Consider the following 17,125-nt stretch of genomic DNA (forward strand, 5'->3'; position numbering starts at 1 on the left):
GTTAGAACTGTTAATCATTTAGGAAACAGCAAGAAAGTATATGACAGTGTTGTGGCATGCTGAATTGAAGCAGCTGAATCACAGATGACTGGAGAAATAATTATTGAAGTCAACAGTTCTTGGCTGTTTCAAAAAAACCCAAGAGGAACTTTTCACTGTTAGTGAGGTTGAATTTGCAATAGAACTTCAGCATTTTTGTGAAGTAGAGAGGCCTCTGGGTAGTTCAGTACAAAATTTCTTATCTAAGCTTTCTTGATTTTGTTTTTTTTCAATGCTGAGCTGATCACATACTGCTATTTTGTTCTCTCTGAAGTCACCACAGAAGATGTGAATCAGCATTGCAGAGTGGTGGGTTATGATTGCTTAGTGATTCTCAAATGCCAGCAGGTGAATTTGTACTTAATATTGACAGAATGGAAAAGAAAACATAGAACTAAATAAACTGAAGTAATGAAATATGGTCATTCTTCAGAAAAAGTGCAGTTAAAAAAGTTAAATGCTGAATTGAAAGGGTATTCTCCATCTGAAACATGGAAACTCTTTTGTAGCTTGTTCAGTCAGAAGTGGCATTGAATGAAGTTCTTACATAGAGGATTTGGGTACACAAATAGTTGAATATGATGCTCTTACAAGAATGGTGTTTCCAGTGTCGTCACTTACTGTTACCTGAGTTAGAATGATGTTCAAGTCTCCATGTCTGTCCTTTTGTTCATTTTTCAGCATTACTGTAAAACCATGATCTCTCAGAAAAAGATTCACACTGTTTTTTAATGGCCCAGAGTGGAATTCGTGGGAAACTTAGCCTCCATGTTATTTTCACCCACTTTAAAAAAAAAGCATAACTGAACAAGAGAGTCTTTTACACATCATATAATAAGGCACTAAGTTCATGGAAAACTTACAGAATATACTTCAATATAGGGCTTGGCTTTCCTTAAGAACTAGAATTAAAATGCTTGACACACAAAATGGTTCAAAACCTTCTATTTCTGAACCAGCACTCTGATCCCAAATAGGCTGAATTTAAAATAAGACTAAGAAAGCTGGCATATAAGTAATGAAAGTTAATCTTGATTTATGAAGGCTTTATTAATTTTCTCAACAGCAAAGTCTCAAAAATTTACTTCTCCGTAGGGTTTTCTCTGACTGCCACTTGCAGAATTGAGAATTTGAACTAGTGAACAGGGTTTTTATGATGAAGCCCTGGAATCATTAGAGGGATTTAGCAAAGCTGGATGAGTAAGAGGCAGTGAGAGGAAAGTCCTTCTGTAGTTGCTGAATTCTGCAGCAGATTTTTCTTGGTGGAAAGTGAAGATGATTGACTATAGTCTTTTCTTTTGCTTACTGGCAGTTGTAAGCTGCACGTGCACTGCTGATTGTCATTCACTGTTTCAGTCCTTGGAAGGGGAGACTTAGGACCTGCAGTGCAATGGAGGCAGACTCCTTTGATCAGCACTTCACTAGCTCTACAAAGAGTTACTAGTAAATAAACAGTTGACCTAGAACTGTAAACCACACTTTCGCTGAGAAAACACTTTTCATTTGTTCCTTCCATACTTAAGAGAAAACCTATTCCAAATCCTTTATTTTGTACTTGTTCTATCCAGAGGTCTGGTTTAGATTGTGTGGCCACAGTTGCAATGGCTGGTTCTCAGGGGTGGTTCTCAAGATTCCTTTGGCATTAGATATCTTCAAGTCCTCTGCAGCCAACATAAACTCAAAGTTGTCAGGCCTGGCCATTCCCACATACATGAAAGTCTGCGCTCATGTCTGTTTAAGGCCAAATTTATACTGCTGGCTGATATGGTAGCATGTGCATACGATTGTAAGTAGTGCACGTGGAATTACTGTCCATGTACCTGTCCAAAACAATGCAGAGAAATTACTCATATTGTCAAAATAAATAAAAATTTCCAGGGCTCAAAAAATTGTATTCCCTAGTATGTTTCTATGGTGGGCATATTTTTATGTGTGTGATAGTACATTTTTAAAAGAGGCTGATGCCATAAAATCTGGCTCTCTCTTCTGCAACAGGTATCACTTATGGTTGAGCAGAACAGCCAATGTATGTGAAATTCTGATCACTCCATTCAGCAGTTCTAAGGGTTTAGTTGTTTTACAAGCATTGACAGGGATGTCTTCTTGAAACAGCTCCAGGTCAATATGTGGGAGCTAGAGCAATGTTGTCAGCAGGGAATACGTACAGAGACTTTTTTCCTGTGTTTCCCAACACTATTCCTCTGTGTTTGATTAAATGAATACAGGATTTTCCCACGGGCTCCTAAATCTGAATTGAGGTCAGGTTAGATGCTCAAATTGTGACATTTTCAAACATACTGCCAAGAAAATGAATGAGAACTCAGAAATCTAATAAATACATTAAAATGCTTCATCACAATCCCATAGAGTTAATTAGTATTTTTCCCACACAGGTATATGAAATATCTAGATTTGGGAAATTAAATGGCACAGCCAGTCAGCCACAGTCTTCATCTTCCTTCTGTTTTTATGGTAGAAGTCCCCACAAAAACATGTAGTGTTTTCTAGTGAAAAACTAGAGTGGAAGTTGAAACTCAGTGTTTGCTAAAAGCAGCTACATAGAGGTCTATTTTTATTTGATTCTGGAAAAGTGTTCAAACTTGCACAGTAGAAAAAAAAAATGTTTTTTACCCCTTTGCTATCTGTACCTTAGCATGGGGACATATAAATCAAGTAATAGCCTTACATCCCTAGTGCTCAGTGCTTAATGTAGAATTAAGGCATCTTCTCCTGCCTTTGCCTGGTTTTGTCCTTTGGAGGGGTTAGGATGGCATGTGCTGTCCTCACTTTTAAATGCCAGGACTCCAGGTCTGGGGAGCTTTCTGGGCAGCACAGTCTTTACAGGGACCCAGTGGTCTGGAAGTACCCATTATAGAAGAGCAAAAATCAATTGCTTGTCCTAGGAGGAAGGAAACTTTCGTTTCCCAAGTTTCACAGATTATCACCTACCAAGGCTCCAGGCTCTTAAAAGTTTTTTTTCCTGTAAATCTCATGGTTAAAATGGTGAAACACTGAGGATTGAGTAATTGGCCTGGTGCAATGTGGAAAAGGAAAGTGGAAAGCTCTGCTCAGTTTCAAATTGGGTTCAGTTGAAGTGGTGGAAGACTGTACCATTTGGGGACATGAAAGAAACTGCAGGGCCTGAATGGAAACTAAACTAAACAGACAGAAACTTCTACATCCTGTTGGTGAAGGTTAACATAGGTCAGACTAGTGACTTGGTGTGGATTTTGCAGTGAAATCTGGGTGATTTAACAGTACATATTGTTGGGTAAATTTTCAAAGGCATTCCTAGCAGTTAGGTTTATTAGTAGTGATGTAGGTTGCTCGCTTAAGTCAGGAAAGATAGATGCTTTTGTTCATTTACCTATCTAAAAATGGTACTCCCCTGATTTCCCTAGCATTTAGATAATTAGAAACTCGTTGACAGGGTGTGCAATTCTGATTAATTATATTTGTAATATGCCTAGAATGTATTATTCTAAAATAGTAAATTATATAAATAAATAGTATAAAATAAATACTAAATGCCTTTAAGAAAACATTTTACATTTTTTTACAGGAGGTGGATTGGGATTGCATTGTTTCCTGGGAATTTCCCACAGCAAAAATTGTCCGTTTTTATGCTGCTTAAACAAAGAAAATAATAAAAAACTTCTCTAGCTGCAGAATGAAGGCCCTAGCTTGGCTTTCTGTGTCTGTATGGTGGGTCCAGACAGCATCTTTCTTTGTCAGAGATGTTTTTTTCTTTTTACTGATATATCAAAACACAACTTATATTTGTTGACAAATCCTGTGAGAATCAAGATTTTGGCCTACTGCTATTGCTTAGCACAGTGTTTAGATGTAGTAATCACTCCTACTATCATGTAGTTTGCCTTTTCAGAAACCTAGAAAAATATGCACAACAGCTCTAGTGAAAGACTCTTTTAAGTTGCAATAGTAAGTTCCTAAGATTAGTGGGAATTTAGATACTTTGTAGGTCTGATGCTGGTAGGCTGTAAAGTCCATGAAAGTTGTGTTTTCAGCATAAAAAGTGCTTAGTATCTTAAAAAACCAGAACCACTCATCATATACTGGGCACCCTAATTGAATGAAACCTTTTTGATCTGTGGTCTTCTTGCCTATTTTAAATGGAAATGGTATAATTAGCCTCATGAGATTTTTGGAGAGCTAATTTATGCTTCTGCATGCAATTAGTGGAGATCAATTCCACAGGAAGACTTATTAGAAAGGAATAATTCTCTCTTCAGAACTGGATTTGAAAACTGCTGTAAATCAAGCCTGAGGTTATATATTGAGGAATGGGATAAAATAAAACATGAAATAGTTGCACATTAGTGGAGTAGGATCTCACCCCAGTACTGAGGGAGCTGGAAGCCTGGAGGAAAAGGAGCAGGTTTTGTGGGCTCATGGGTGTGGCTGGGATGTTGTGTCATACAGGCTCGGGAACAGACAGGGAAATGTTGCTTGGAGCAAACTGCTCTAATGTTGCTGAGTGGACCTGAGTCCATCTTTCCTGCTTTCACTAAACTAAAAAAAAAAAAAAAAAACCAAAAAAAAAAAAAAACCAAAAAAAAAACCACCAGTAATAGTCTGTCTGCAGTGATAACAGCTTCACTTCTGGTAGGAGAGAACTTGGTTAATCATCAGCTTAGAATGTAAAGTTTTTGGAGAAAATCTATTTGTGTATATAGGTACATATGCAAATAAATATTGATGTGCATGCTTATGTGTATGTGCATATTATGTCTACATAATCACCATGTGGCCTGGACAATAAAAATGCAAACTGAACAGGAAATAAGAAATAAGAATCAAATATCTGTACAAAATGTGAGGTGGGGCACTTCAGTTAATAATCAGCTGTAGTTGAAGCAAGTGAAAAGCCTTCCAATTATCTTTGGTATTTCTTGTCAAGGAGTTGATTTGCAGGAGAACCTTGGTGCCAACCTCCTTGTAAATTTCTATGTGTAGGTTTTGGTGTGTCTCACACTTCAATTTTATTTTATCCTATTAAAGCCTTTTTATTTATCCTATTAAAGCATTTGGGATTTCTCCCATCAAAATTTTGGCTTTCCTGTTCTTTTTTTCTGTGCTTCTCCCCCTAGGAACTGTAGAATTCTGGGTGGTGAGCAGGTGAGTTATGGAGTTCACCACATAGACACGCACACCTGTCACATGCAGTGGTGGCAGTCAGTCCCTGTGAATCTTTTTTCCTTCTTTGCTGAACTGCTGGAGGTTTGCTCAGTATTTCCCTTTCCCAGCCCACAACTAATTATTGTAACGAATGCTTGCTTTACAGTTTACTTGAACTTACTGATTCCTTCATGCTCAAAGGTTTGCAGACGTACTGTGTTAATTATTTTAACTGTCTTGTCATGATGAACACTGGTGAAAAAAATTGACTATTTCACTAGAGTTTAGGTTTTGAATCCATTATTATTTTGGAGCATGTCGTTCTCAGTTGTAAATAATTTCAGTGATCTGTTAAAAAGCAAGAAAATGGAGGTTTTGCTGCCTTTTTCAGTACCATGTGGGTTTACCCAGTGCTGAAGGCAATGTTCTGTTTGACCAATCTCAACAATTTTGAAAAAAATACAGATTGCCTACAAATAGATATGAGAAAGACACTTTGGAAAGCCATTAGTGGTGAAATGGCAATAGATGATTTCTTTTTAATCCATAGCCCTTTTAACATTATTGAGTTTCTATCCAGAAAGTAACATTTATTTTTGTTTCTATTTTAAAGTCCTTATTTCATACTATTCCAAAGTTCTAATCAGTATTTTATATATATATTTTTTAAGTGATGCTTGCTAGATGATTCTTCCTGGGTAGGGAGGTTAATATTTACAAGCTTCATAGGGTCAGAACACTTTGCTCTTTCAGTTCCTCACAGCGGAAGGACCTGCTTGAAGGTCAGGAGTTAAACTAAGTGGATGCCAAATTATTTAATTCCTCTGGGAAAGGGTTGGCTAAAAGGAAATACTGGCATGTTATGAAACTTGGTGTAAGTGTTCTTGCAGTATCTCTCAGGTACTTTGCAGTTTTCCCAGAATTAAGTGCTTTTAGATGTGCCAGGATAACAGGTGTTAGAAACACATAATTCACTCTTGTTAATGAAATGCATGAAAGAGTATTTTGTAAATACCATTCTTTTTATTTCACTTACGTAAAAGGAAGCAAAATAATTCTGGCTTTATATTTTTAATAATATTTTAAGTGTTTGTAGTAGCAGCAAGGAACTCGTACTTTTGTTAACTGTATCTTCTAGTATTATCTTGTTTTGAAAACCTACATTAAACACTCTTGTATCCAGCCTGTAAAACTGGGAAATAGCTCAGAACTGTGAAGTCTATAAATACACCTATTTATTTTACCCAGAACATCATTTTCCTGGACAGATTCCCATTTTTATTTAATCTTGTAACTTAATATAATTTATGTTCTTCCCAGCTGGGTATTTTAAAATATCTTTGGACCATCCAAAACATGTATCAGTCTATTTTCTTTTTTCCTTTTCGGAATAGTGGCTCAATATTTTTAATAACTTTTAGTAAAGCATCTTTGTGAAATACATGAAAAAAAGATGGGAAGCATTTTGAAAAAAACAACTGTCTTTGAAGTAATATGAGCAGTGAGTTTGCCATTTTAGTGTAAATGAGATGCAAAGGCAATGATTCTGGGTTCACAGATACCATCTTTAGTTCTGACCCATGTAATCCTGTTTAAGAGTGCTACTCTTGGAACGGAATTCAACTTGACTTGCTCCTATCAGTGAGATCAGAACCATGCTGTGTTTCTAAGTGCGGTAGAGTTATTTTGTCATTAAGATTGTTTTGACTGATCTCTTCAATTTAACGAGCACTTTTCCATCCTTGGTACACCAAGAATACTGAAGCACAATGGTGGCAAAAGTCCCAGCAGAAACAATACATGTCATGGAAGAAGTCCTGGAGGTAGTCTTGGAACCAGCTGCTGTTTTTGGTGTGTTCAAGGTGACACGCCCAGCGCGCACACTTTGGGCTGAGTTTTGGTAGGAAAAGATCCAGTGGTGCTTTTGGGGCACTGGATGATCTCTTAAAGCAACACCAGCAGCTTCTAAGTAATAATGTTATATCACAGAGAAGCCTATGCATCTTCAGGATGCAAAGTAATTGCTCCATGCAGTCTTCTACCATATTCTTTGTCAGTATTTGCTGCATGCAAATGGAAAGGGTTCTTCTTCTATAAGATTCCAGCTTTTTGACTGGCTACAGAGGCAGGATAGCAAGTATGACTGAAAAGGAAAAGGAAAGTTTTGTTAGCAGTAGCCTTCTTGAGTATGACTTATGCAAATTCACTTTAAATACTACAGTCTGACTGCAAAACTGCGTTAAAACTCACTTTGGCAGAATGGGCTATATATAAGTAAGATCAGCCTGATGCAACATCTTGCCCAGCTGTGTTGTCTGTAAAATCTCCAGTGATGGCAAAGGAAATCCTTTCTACATCGAACCTCTATGAGTAATAAAAATGTGTGCATCCTATGGTTTAAAAATCTGAAGTGCAGGATCTGTTCTGATTTTAAGAATAGTTTTTCTCAGAATGTTTGTCCACACAGCATTTCAGCCATTTCTGTGAATTATTAACATCACCTTTGAACATTAGTAGTGTGTTTACAAATACTCAACTAGTTGCACAATAGGAAAGATTTTCAAAGGGACCATTGTACACAGATGTATCACCTGTAATGCTGTTTTGTGCTGCTAAATCAACTGCAGTTTTGGCGGTGTTACCACGACTGATGGAGGAAAGGCTGCTTTAAGATTTGATCCTGCTTTGATCTATTCAATAGGAATTTTTCCACTGATTTCAAGGCCAAATCTTTATGTGAAAAATATCCTTTGTATAGCTTTTATTTTCCATGGTGCAATGGTTAAAGTTCTTCTCTTGCCCAAGTAAACTGCCTCACATTAACCTGGATAATAGAAACATTCTGGAGGAAAACAAAAGCACTTTAGAAAAGTCTGTGCTGGAATCTTTGTTTCCCACAATTGAAATAGCTCTATGTAATCATTCAGAATTAGTCTAGAGTAAATAAAAAGGGCTGCCAGAGTGTAGAAGTTAGGGCAGGCATGTCATGGGATGTAAGTTTTGAACCATGAAATATCACATTTTGTGTGACAGGAATCAGTTTGGGAAGAACATTAAAATCCTGGGGTGTTTTAACATTTTGAGCATAAATTTACAGGGGAGCAAAACCTACACTTATTTTGTCTCTATGAATGTAAATGAGACATTAATTGCAAATTCTGTTCTATTTGACTTGAAACTTATTTTGAAAGTGCAGCCATATAAAAGTTAGAATTTGCTACTGTAATACTGCTTCTTCACTAAAGAAATAAGCAGGGCTTGGGAATTTGCCAGAGCTTGTTGCTTTTGGCTCATTTCCAGTTAAGTTCTTAAGAAAGCTACCAACGTGTGATTGCTGTTAATGTCTTTGTGATCAAACATCACAGTCTGCAGAAAACATTAGAACATTAGATTCCTCCCACAATTTTATCTGGTCAAAAACTGTAACTTAAGATTGCAGCAAAACATTTCAAGAGAAATGCCACTTTTTTTTTTTTTTTTTTTTCTGGTGGGTGTTTTTTTTTTGTTTTTTTTTTTTTGTTTTTTTTTTTTTTTGTTTGTTTGTTTTTTGTTTTTTTTTTTTTTTTTGTTTGTTTGATTTTTTAAAGCTATGGATTATGAAATTTTCTCTGAAATGTGGTCAGCCAAATACAAATGTAAGGAATTACAGTTGATGGACAGCTGATCACAGCAGCTCTGCAAAGCTGACAAAGCAGTCTCACTCTTAACAATAATTATGACACTATCATATATTTCTTGCTATCACCCGTGTTATAAAACCATTTTCTTAGTGTAAGTGCAGGCAGCTTTGAGAAATCAGGTAGGGTCAGGTAATTAGGTGGGAAAACTGCAGCCATGGGGAAACAATTTTAGGTATTCACCTGAATGACACTGCCCTGTTCCCTGGGCTGCTGGAGGTCAGTCATGGTCAGCCCCTCTGGTGCTGGTAGCTGTGATACTCTCTCAGAAAAATTCATTAGAGGCCCTGCTATTTTGTGGACTGGCTGAACAACCAGTGCCTCTAAAAAAATAGGATTGCTTTCACTTTGCAGTGGCCATTTTGGATAAACTCACAGCAGCATTTTCCCATCACATTTAGTCTTAAGAGTAGTATTTCAGAGAGAAGGACTTTTGGAAGCTCTCACTGCTGTTAGATTACTGAGGGAAGCACAAGGGCTTCAGAAGCCTGTCCACAATCACTCTGCCTACATGTTGTCTGTATGCAGAGCAACTTCTGTGAACAGGTGATGGAGCAGATGGGGAAATTCATCTAGCAGAAAAATAATACAGAAAAACAGATAACTAACTGAATTTTATTTCAGCTCAACACCTATCTAAATTGCTGGGATCTACCAGCACAAGAGATCTCAGAGGTATGGAGAAGGAAGGGAAAGGAAGAAGATTTGGAAAGGAAGAAGAAAGTTCTGAAATTTAGTGATTTTCAAGCATGCATCTTAAAAAAGCAGTTTATCTTTCGACACAGACTTAGATTAGCCATTGTCATGATACTTGCCATATATGTAGAACAAGCAAAGAAACTTTTGCCTGCATGGTTTTAACTGAGAAGTGTAATCCCCTCCAGGAATAAATATTTACTTTGACAAATTTTCTAGAAAATTTTGCTCAATTTAAAAATATTTTAAATGGGAAATACATCAGTAAGGCTACAGAGAAGATGGCTGCTGAGTGATCCAAAGCATCTAGAGTAAACTAGGAAAAAATATTTAAAATAACTAAATGGAATTGGCTGAAATAACTGAAATAACCAGTGGTGATTTTAAAAAGTGGTGCCTCAAAGAAATTGTAGATATTGAAGAAGAACTTTGACAAAGTAAACTAAAGACAAATAAAATAAGAAAAAAGGAAGCGTGGCTTGGCACAGAGAAGTAAACAGGAAAAGTTCCAGTCAATGTAGTTGGAAAGAAATGCAAGAAGTTTTGAAGGAGATACCAATATCATCAAACTGGGTCAGTTTTTCATAGAGAAAATTCTCACACAGAAAAGCTGTGTCTACTGGACTGTGTAAGTATGTAGTATTTTTGAGGATGTTCATTGCTTTTCCAGATGCTTGTATTATCCTTTGTGGTTTGGCTCTGATCAGAGAGACTAAAAGAAAGCACAGCATGGATCTGAGATGTGGGAAAGTTTGTTCACCCTTTGCAAACATCCCTCCAAACTGTAGCTGGCTTGTAGTTATATACCATGTTATGGGAACCAAAGAATCAAAATGGTTTTCTTTTCTCATATTCATTTCAGTTTTGTTCTTAGGAGATGTAAACTTTACCTTTTTGTCCCTGACTGATCTCTTATGTTTCAAGACATCACTTCCCACTAACAACTCCACCTCTCCTCCTGTTTAAGACCCTGCTTAATTAAGGTTATTATAATATTTTTCATGTCATTGGATAGAGAATGATGTTTCATTTAGGTGGAATTATGAAGCATACTTAGTCACACCTCCCGTATAGCCTTGTCAAATTTCTTTAGGAAAATTGCTTAGCTTGTTTTCATTTCATCATTCTTAGAATATAAAAATGTTTATGTCATCTAACAGTTACTATACTTCAGTTATTAATAAATAATATATTTTTGAAATATAAAAACAATGTTGTGTAATTTTTGGACAGTGGGAAGAATGTGAGAAGCAAGATTAGAGGAAGATGAAGAGGAAAAAGAAAATAATGGGTTCCAGATATCCATTAAGTGAACAGATTATCAAAGACTGGTGATTACAAACTGGAGGGTTATATGACAAGTGATTTCACTTAGGTCAATGGTATACTGCCATAAGAGATTGGAATCAGTCCTTCCAGTTTTAAGATCAACAAGAGTACTTAATTCTCAGACCTCTCCCCTTTGAGTACCTCAGGAAATGTTTCTGTTTCTATGGATTGATAATTCCACTACATCTGTAAATGCTTGATTTGTTCTGCAGGCATTATTATTTTGTATTAATTAACTTTTAAAATCAATGACACCACTTTAGGAAATTAAAACCTGAGTTACAGTCAAAGAATTTGGTTTTAATTTATATGTGTTTTTGTTATGATAATGGAGAGAAAGTGTTTGATGTAAAAGGGTATGCAGGATTTTACATAGTAGATTTAGAATTTTACTTTTTGTAGGTCTTTATAATTCCTCTGGTGACCAAGAGAAATTCAGAAGTTAGAAATATTGGTTTGTAGGTTTGAGCTGTATCTCAAAGAGCATTTCTTTGTATTTACTCAATTTATCTGTCATACTCTGGTAAAAACTCTTCATTACCATGGTACTAATAAATTGTTAACTCATTGTCCTCTTTAATTTGTGCATTAGAGAAATAATTATCCTACTACCAAGTTGAGGAATGTCTTGATTTGCATCCCTTGTGCTTAGCTTTTTTTAAGAACCCACCTCATAATCTGCAGTTTTTATAGTTTTTCTAATTATAAGGGTATTTTTCTGAAGAGCAACACCGTGTACTCATTTTTTTTTTTTTTGTGGTGTGATGTAAGATGTGATTCAGTAATTCACTTCAAGGCTTTACTGTCTCTTTGCCTTTCTTTTGACTTCCTGAAATGCACTGCAGCATAGAGATACATTTAGATGAAAGGGTATAATTTCTTTTTAATGAGGTAGCTATGACTGTCCACCTGCAAATATACTAATGATGCCTGATCATATTAGTTTTGCTGAGCCAAAATATATTCTAAGTACATCAATTAGAGCATGAGTACTTACAAATACCTCCTCTTTCGTTATTATTTCTGCAAAGCACACTGTCTCTATAGAGAGTCATAGTAGGCAACAACCACAGGAGGTGAGCACCTATTTTAAAAAACATACTGAGAAAGGAGGCTGTGCTCATTTTCCAGATGAGGACTTCAACAAACAGGGCACGACTTCATCAGGGAACACAGCAGGCCTCTCTGCACATCTCCTCATTTGCTGAAGGAAAATTTGCAAGGCAAATAAGAGCAAATACAGAATACTGCTTTACATGAAACTGGGCAGAGACGGGGCCATGTCCATTCGCATGCTCTGTGCACAGCAGGACCAACCACGTGGGCAGCTGCCTCTTCAGTGTCCTGGGATCTGCCTGCCCATGGAGGTGCTCCCTGTCCCCCTCCCAAGAGCTGGGACTCCTGCAGCACCAGTGGCCTGGCTCCTGTGCTGTGCAGTCAGGGTAAAACAGGGAGGAAGTCACTTGTGGGTCCTCCCTAGTAACTCGCTTGTGCCAAGTGCAAAGCTTGGAAGGCAGTTCATTCATTGTCTGGGGGGATGAACTTGTTTTCCTCAGTAAAAAAATATAGCCTACAGATTTGTCCTGCCTTTTGGACAAGCTGCTTACTTGATGTTCAAGTTGAAGAGAATAGTAAAGGACCCAAAAAACAAAGCAGTCATTTTGTTTTGGTTTTTTACTTAGTGTAAGTGTGCACAGGATATATATATGATTCTTGTCTTAAAACTGGGGTAGAGAGTTGTTTCCTTTAGTGAAGAAATGTATATTTTTATTGTGCTTTAGCTAAGTGGTGACACTTTACATGTGAGAATCAACGTGCAATGTGAGAATGCCTTGCAAAATCCTAGCATCCTTTTTCTTCCTATCTGCTTGGCATGAGAATTCTAAAAAAAAGATACTTGATTTGCTACCTGCATCTGTATTTTAAATTCCTCTTTGGATTTATGTGCAAATGGTTGTTAGAAACATCCCATGCCTTTTGTAAATAAAGTGTAATTAAAATGTGATGGAATGAAAAAGCAAAAAGTGTTTAAAGAGCCCATCATGGGCTGCATTATTAGATAGTCTCTTATTTTAAAATGCAAATTGTGTCTTTATTATCTCTTTGAGGCTCTGTACTGAAAAATCATGTTTATTTTCTTGTAGCTAATTATTCTTTTCAGAACACTTGTGGTCCGAAATATTTATATTGTACACTAATGACTGGCAACACTAATGGCTATGGAACAAATTTATTTCTAAGTTTCTGTCTTAAATAACTATACAAATTTCTTTGTTTTAAAAGACTTTTATCCATATGGTGCTTTTCCCTCAAGCAAAAAGATTTTATTCTATTTTCTTTTTAGGAAGGAGGCACAGCTGGATGAAGAGGGACAGTTTCTGGTCAGAATAATTTATGATGATTCCAAAACCTATGACCTCGTTGCAGCTGCAAGCAAGGTCCTTAGTAAGTAACGCAGGTATCTTCTTTACCCATTCATCACAAAAAAGGTAATACCCTCCTGCCCTCCGAATCTGTGTAGCAGAGAGGAACAGGATTTAGCACAGGGGAAGTAAAAATGGAGTATTAGTCAGAGAATTTTTTTTAAATCTTAGGAGAGAGAATTGTATTTCTTTATTTCTCTAAAAAAAAATTACTGCTTTTATTGCTTGCAATTATTTTTATTTCCAAAGTATTCCACCTTAAGCTGAAGGAATATACCTCATCCACACAACATGGGCAGTGTAACAAGCAGTCATGAAGTAACAATGTCCTGCTGCAACTGCAAGTTTCAACCACTGCTGCAAGAGCAGTGAATGAATAAATGAATGAATGAATGAATCCCTGATCTCTGCTGAAGAACAGTGCTGAGTCACAGAAATGCTTGTGGCATGGACACATTTCATTTAATTGCATATCAGCCATTGATTTGGGTTCATTCATTTTCAATCATTGCAGCTCTGGTCTGGAATTTAAAAGGTAGAATTATGCCCATCAGCATTATTTTATCTGCAGACCCAAGTGTGGTATGAAATTGTTCTGCATCAGTAATTAGCCAAGAATCTGTAAGACTGATGACTGTAGTAATGTTGAATTGGAGCAGCTGATGTGGTTTCATGCTATTGTAAATTGGAATTAACTCTGCTGAGGCGAGCACTACTAACAACCAAGTTCCTTTATTTTCAAGAAGTGATTCATTTTTCTGTATCAAAATCTAAATGCTATACATCTGTGAAATGTACAATGTGGTGAAATAATAATAGTAATTGGTAAATCTTTAATTAAATTCCTGTATTGCATACTCTCTATTTGGCATATGAACCCTGAATCTTGCTCTGTTCTTGACCTACTGGGTCTGGGTAGTGTTTAGGTACTGTCTTTCTTGTTAATGAATACAAGAGTAAAGAAATAAGTAAGTGCATGAAATACAGTGTTTGGACTGAATCATATTTTCCTGTTTTAACTAGATTTAAATGCTGGGGAAATTCTTCAAATGTTTGGGAAGATGTTTTTTGTGTTTTGTCAAGAATCTGGGTATGATACAATTCTACGTGTCTTGGGCTCAAATGTCAGAGAGTTTTTGCAGGTAAGAATTTTGTGCAAAATTGTTTCAGATACCAGATAGAATTGTGGCCCTGTCAACAGAAATTTAAATTGAAATTCCAAAGAGAAATTTGGAACAGGAGTATTTATATGCAACAGATTGCAGGGGTGGTCTGTGTTAAGTGGACTTACTTTATCGTAACAGAAAATGTGATCTTCAGGTTTTATGATATTTCTTCTATTATCTCTCATTATAAGTACTGGATATTTCCAATAGCAGGTTATGTACAGAGCTAGGGCTCATAACAGCTTATCTCTTAAGATGTTATCCTTCATCCATGAACTGAGGGTGGGATACTGCAGAACAGTATGATACTGCACTATAAACACAAACAAAATGAAAATGATTCTTTAATAGCATGGAAGAAATGTAGGATCTTCTCCAGAGTGTTATTTCTAGGTGTGGGAAAATGGCCTTTTCTGTCACCTGAAAATTAATCACTTCTGTAAGCACTTTGTATTTAATATTTGTGATCTACATCACTCTTTGAAACAACTCTGTACTGTAATGAAGTTAAAAGAATTGAATTGGAGAGTGCCCAAAACCTGACTATTAAAATTTGATTTTCTCTGAATATATAGCAGCCTCTTGTCATCTGTACCATTAAAATCTCTCCAGCATTAAGGGAAAGAGCAGAATCATAATTTGCTGGATTACTTGAATATTTACTTGTGTGTCTCACTGCCTCAAAGTCTGCATAATTCTAGAGCATCCTAGATGCAGCCAACCCGGACTTGTACAAATCCCATGAATTGTAGTTGCTGGGCAGAACAGGGTATGTGGATGTTCCAGTATCTGCATACCATGAGTGATCTATAAACCACTATGGGATGTGACATCCTTTATATTTCATAGCTTCATTCACAGGCTGCTCTCAAAGCAAGCCTTCGGATAAAAGTAATTACTAAAGGTAACTTATGTACTGAAGTTGAGGTTGAGCAAGAATAGGGGAGGGAAAAAAAGAAGATATAGCTGGCCCATTGCATCATCACTTTGGTTACTCATGTATGGGCCAGAAATACAGATTCTATTTGCCTTCCCTCATGCCCTTTTCCATATGATATACTTCTCTTTTCATTCCTTACCACATGTGCTGGTGGAAGGACTGGACATGTTTGTTATGCACACCAAATATCTATAAAAGTGGAAACAGCTTATATTTATATTCTTCTAATGACAGTATTTTAAGTTGCTTTGTTTGAATTTCAGTGTTAACAGATGACATTGGCTATTATATGATTCTCTAAATGTTAACAGGACTAATGTAGCTGTGCCAGAAGTGTACTTTTTAGCTTTTTATTGCAATGGAAAATCAACATTAGCTGTGATTTATTATTTTTGTATCTTCCAGCAGTCGTATTAGGTCAGGAAACTACTCTATATACCTGTTACAAGAATAGGTTTAATTAGGTTTAATTAGTTAGGCTGGGTTTAATGTCCCCAGCTTTTCTCAGATTCTTAAAATACTTAATAGAGTTCCAAAAGGTGCTTCTTGAAATGTATACTGAGTCCAGGAAATATATAAAATAATTGAGAACTGCAGTTTTTTAAAATATATGAAAATAAATCTCACATTTATGTTCCATTTCCTTTGACATCACAAGAAAATTTAGTTTATTCATAGTTGAAACACAGGTACTTCAAGTTTCATGAAAGAGGAAAATAAAAAGGGCAACTAAATCAAATGTTTATACTTTATGAGAAAAACACAAGCATGGAAAATTTGCAAATCATGTTAAAAGACACTGTGCCAAAGAGAAGCAATGTGAAAAAAGGTACTTCCTAAGAAACCCAAAGTGTGCTTTTATGTTTAGTTTAGTAGCCTTCTGTTGAATGAAAATTAAAGTGGCTAGTTCTCTCATTTAAGGAATTGTTTACATGGCTATTTAGACTTTCGTACTTGCAGTGCATTAAAATTCAGGGGATTAACTCCTCTTTTAGATAAGTCTCCAGGTGCTGTGTACCACATAGCACTGAACAGCATGTCTTTGTATTTCAGGTGCCAATCACAACTCTCACTTTTAGGCAGACCAGGATCAGCCCCATTTAGTATGACTGCTTGTTCTTGCTTGGAGATTCCCTTGTGTTTCCTCATGGAGCTGATCACTGTTCCTCATAGCTCTGGAACTGTTCTTGGGTCCCAGCACAAGCTCTGGCACACATCTGAGTGGTCTAGGAGCCAAAAATTCAGGGAGAGCTCTTAGCTTATTATAAACTATACCTGTCCTCACCTCTGGCTCACAGCAGGTGAACAAACAAGAAAAAAAAGACATTCATTCTTTCAGAATCTGCAATATCAATTTAGAATGGATCGAACACAACAAAGAAGTAGGAGTAAGGAGTAACAATGACAGTGTCTAGGTCTAGGAGTGATTTCAGCTCCATGATCTGGAAAAACATGTCTACTCCTTGACTATGTGTCAGAGTGATATTTTGAATACAGTGAGCTGTAAGTCCCCCACTCTGGAATATTAGAGAGTAAAAACTGAAAGACCTATCACATGGACTTCACCTGTGACACTGCTTTGACAGAGTCAGCCATAAATGAGTGGAAGGGTGGCAAAGTGGTTTTGCAGAATGGGGCTATGACCAGTTGTTAGTCACACTTGTGGCAGATTTAAATGTTAATACTTAGACAACCATTTTACAAAAATTCTGTCCT

The 17,125-nt window shown here is 36.5% G+C and overlaps 1 protein-coding gene and 1 long non-coding RNA gene across 2 annotated transcripts in view; one reads left to right on the plus strand and one right to left on the minus strand.

Annotated features, from left to right (window-relative positions):
• Window positions 1-17,125, plus strand: part of GUCY1B1 (guanylate cyclase 1 soluble subunit beta 1) — a 42,115-nt gene that overhangs the window by 2,789 nt on the left and 22,201 nt on the right. The window contains exons 3-4 of the mRNA XM_053940371.1: window positions 13,225-13,325; window positions 14,327-14,445. Of these exons, the coding sequence (XP_053796346.1) occupies window positions 13,225-13,325; window positions 14,327-14,445 (220 nt within the window). The remainder of the gene's footprint in view (window positions 1-13,224; window positions 13,326-14,326; window positions 14,446-17,125) is intronic.
• Window positions 1,558-4,446, minus strand: LOC128786770 (uncharacterized). Its single transcript, XR_008430467.1, has 2 exons — window positions 4,397-4,446; window positions 1,558-1,859 (listed from the first exon to the last, which is right to left on the minus strand). It is a non-coding gene; the product is annotated as an uncharacterized LOC128786770 (long non-coding RNA).

This window comes from Vidua chalybeata, chromosome 4 (assembly GCF_026979565.1).
Source record: "Vidua chalybeata isolate OUT-0048 chromosome 4, bVidCha1 merged haplotype, whole genome shotgun sequence".
NCBI classification, from domain to species: Eukaryota; Metazoa; Chordata; class Aves; order Passeriformes; family Viduidae; genus Vidua; species Vidua chalybeata.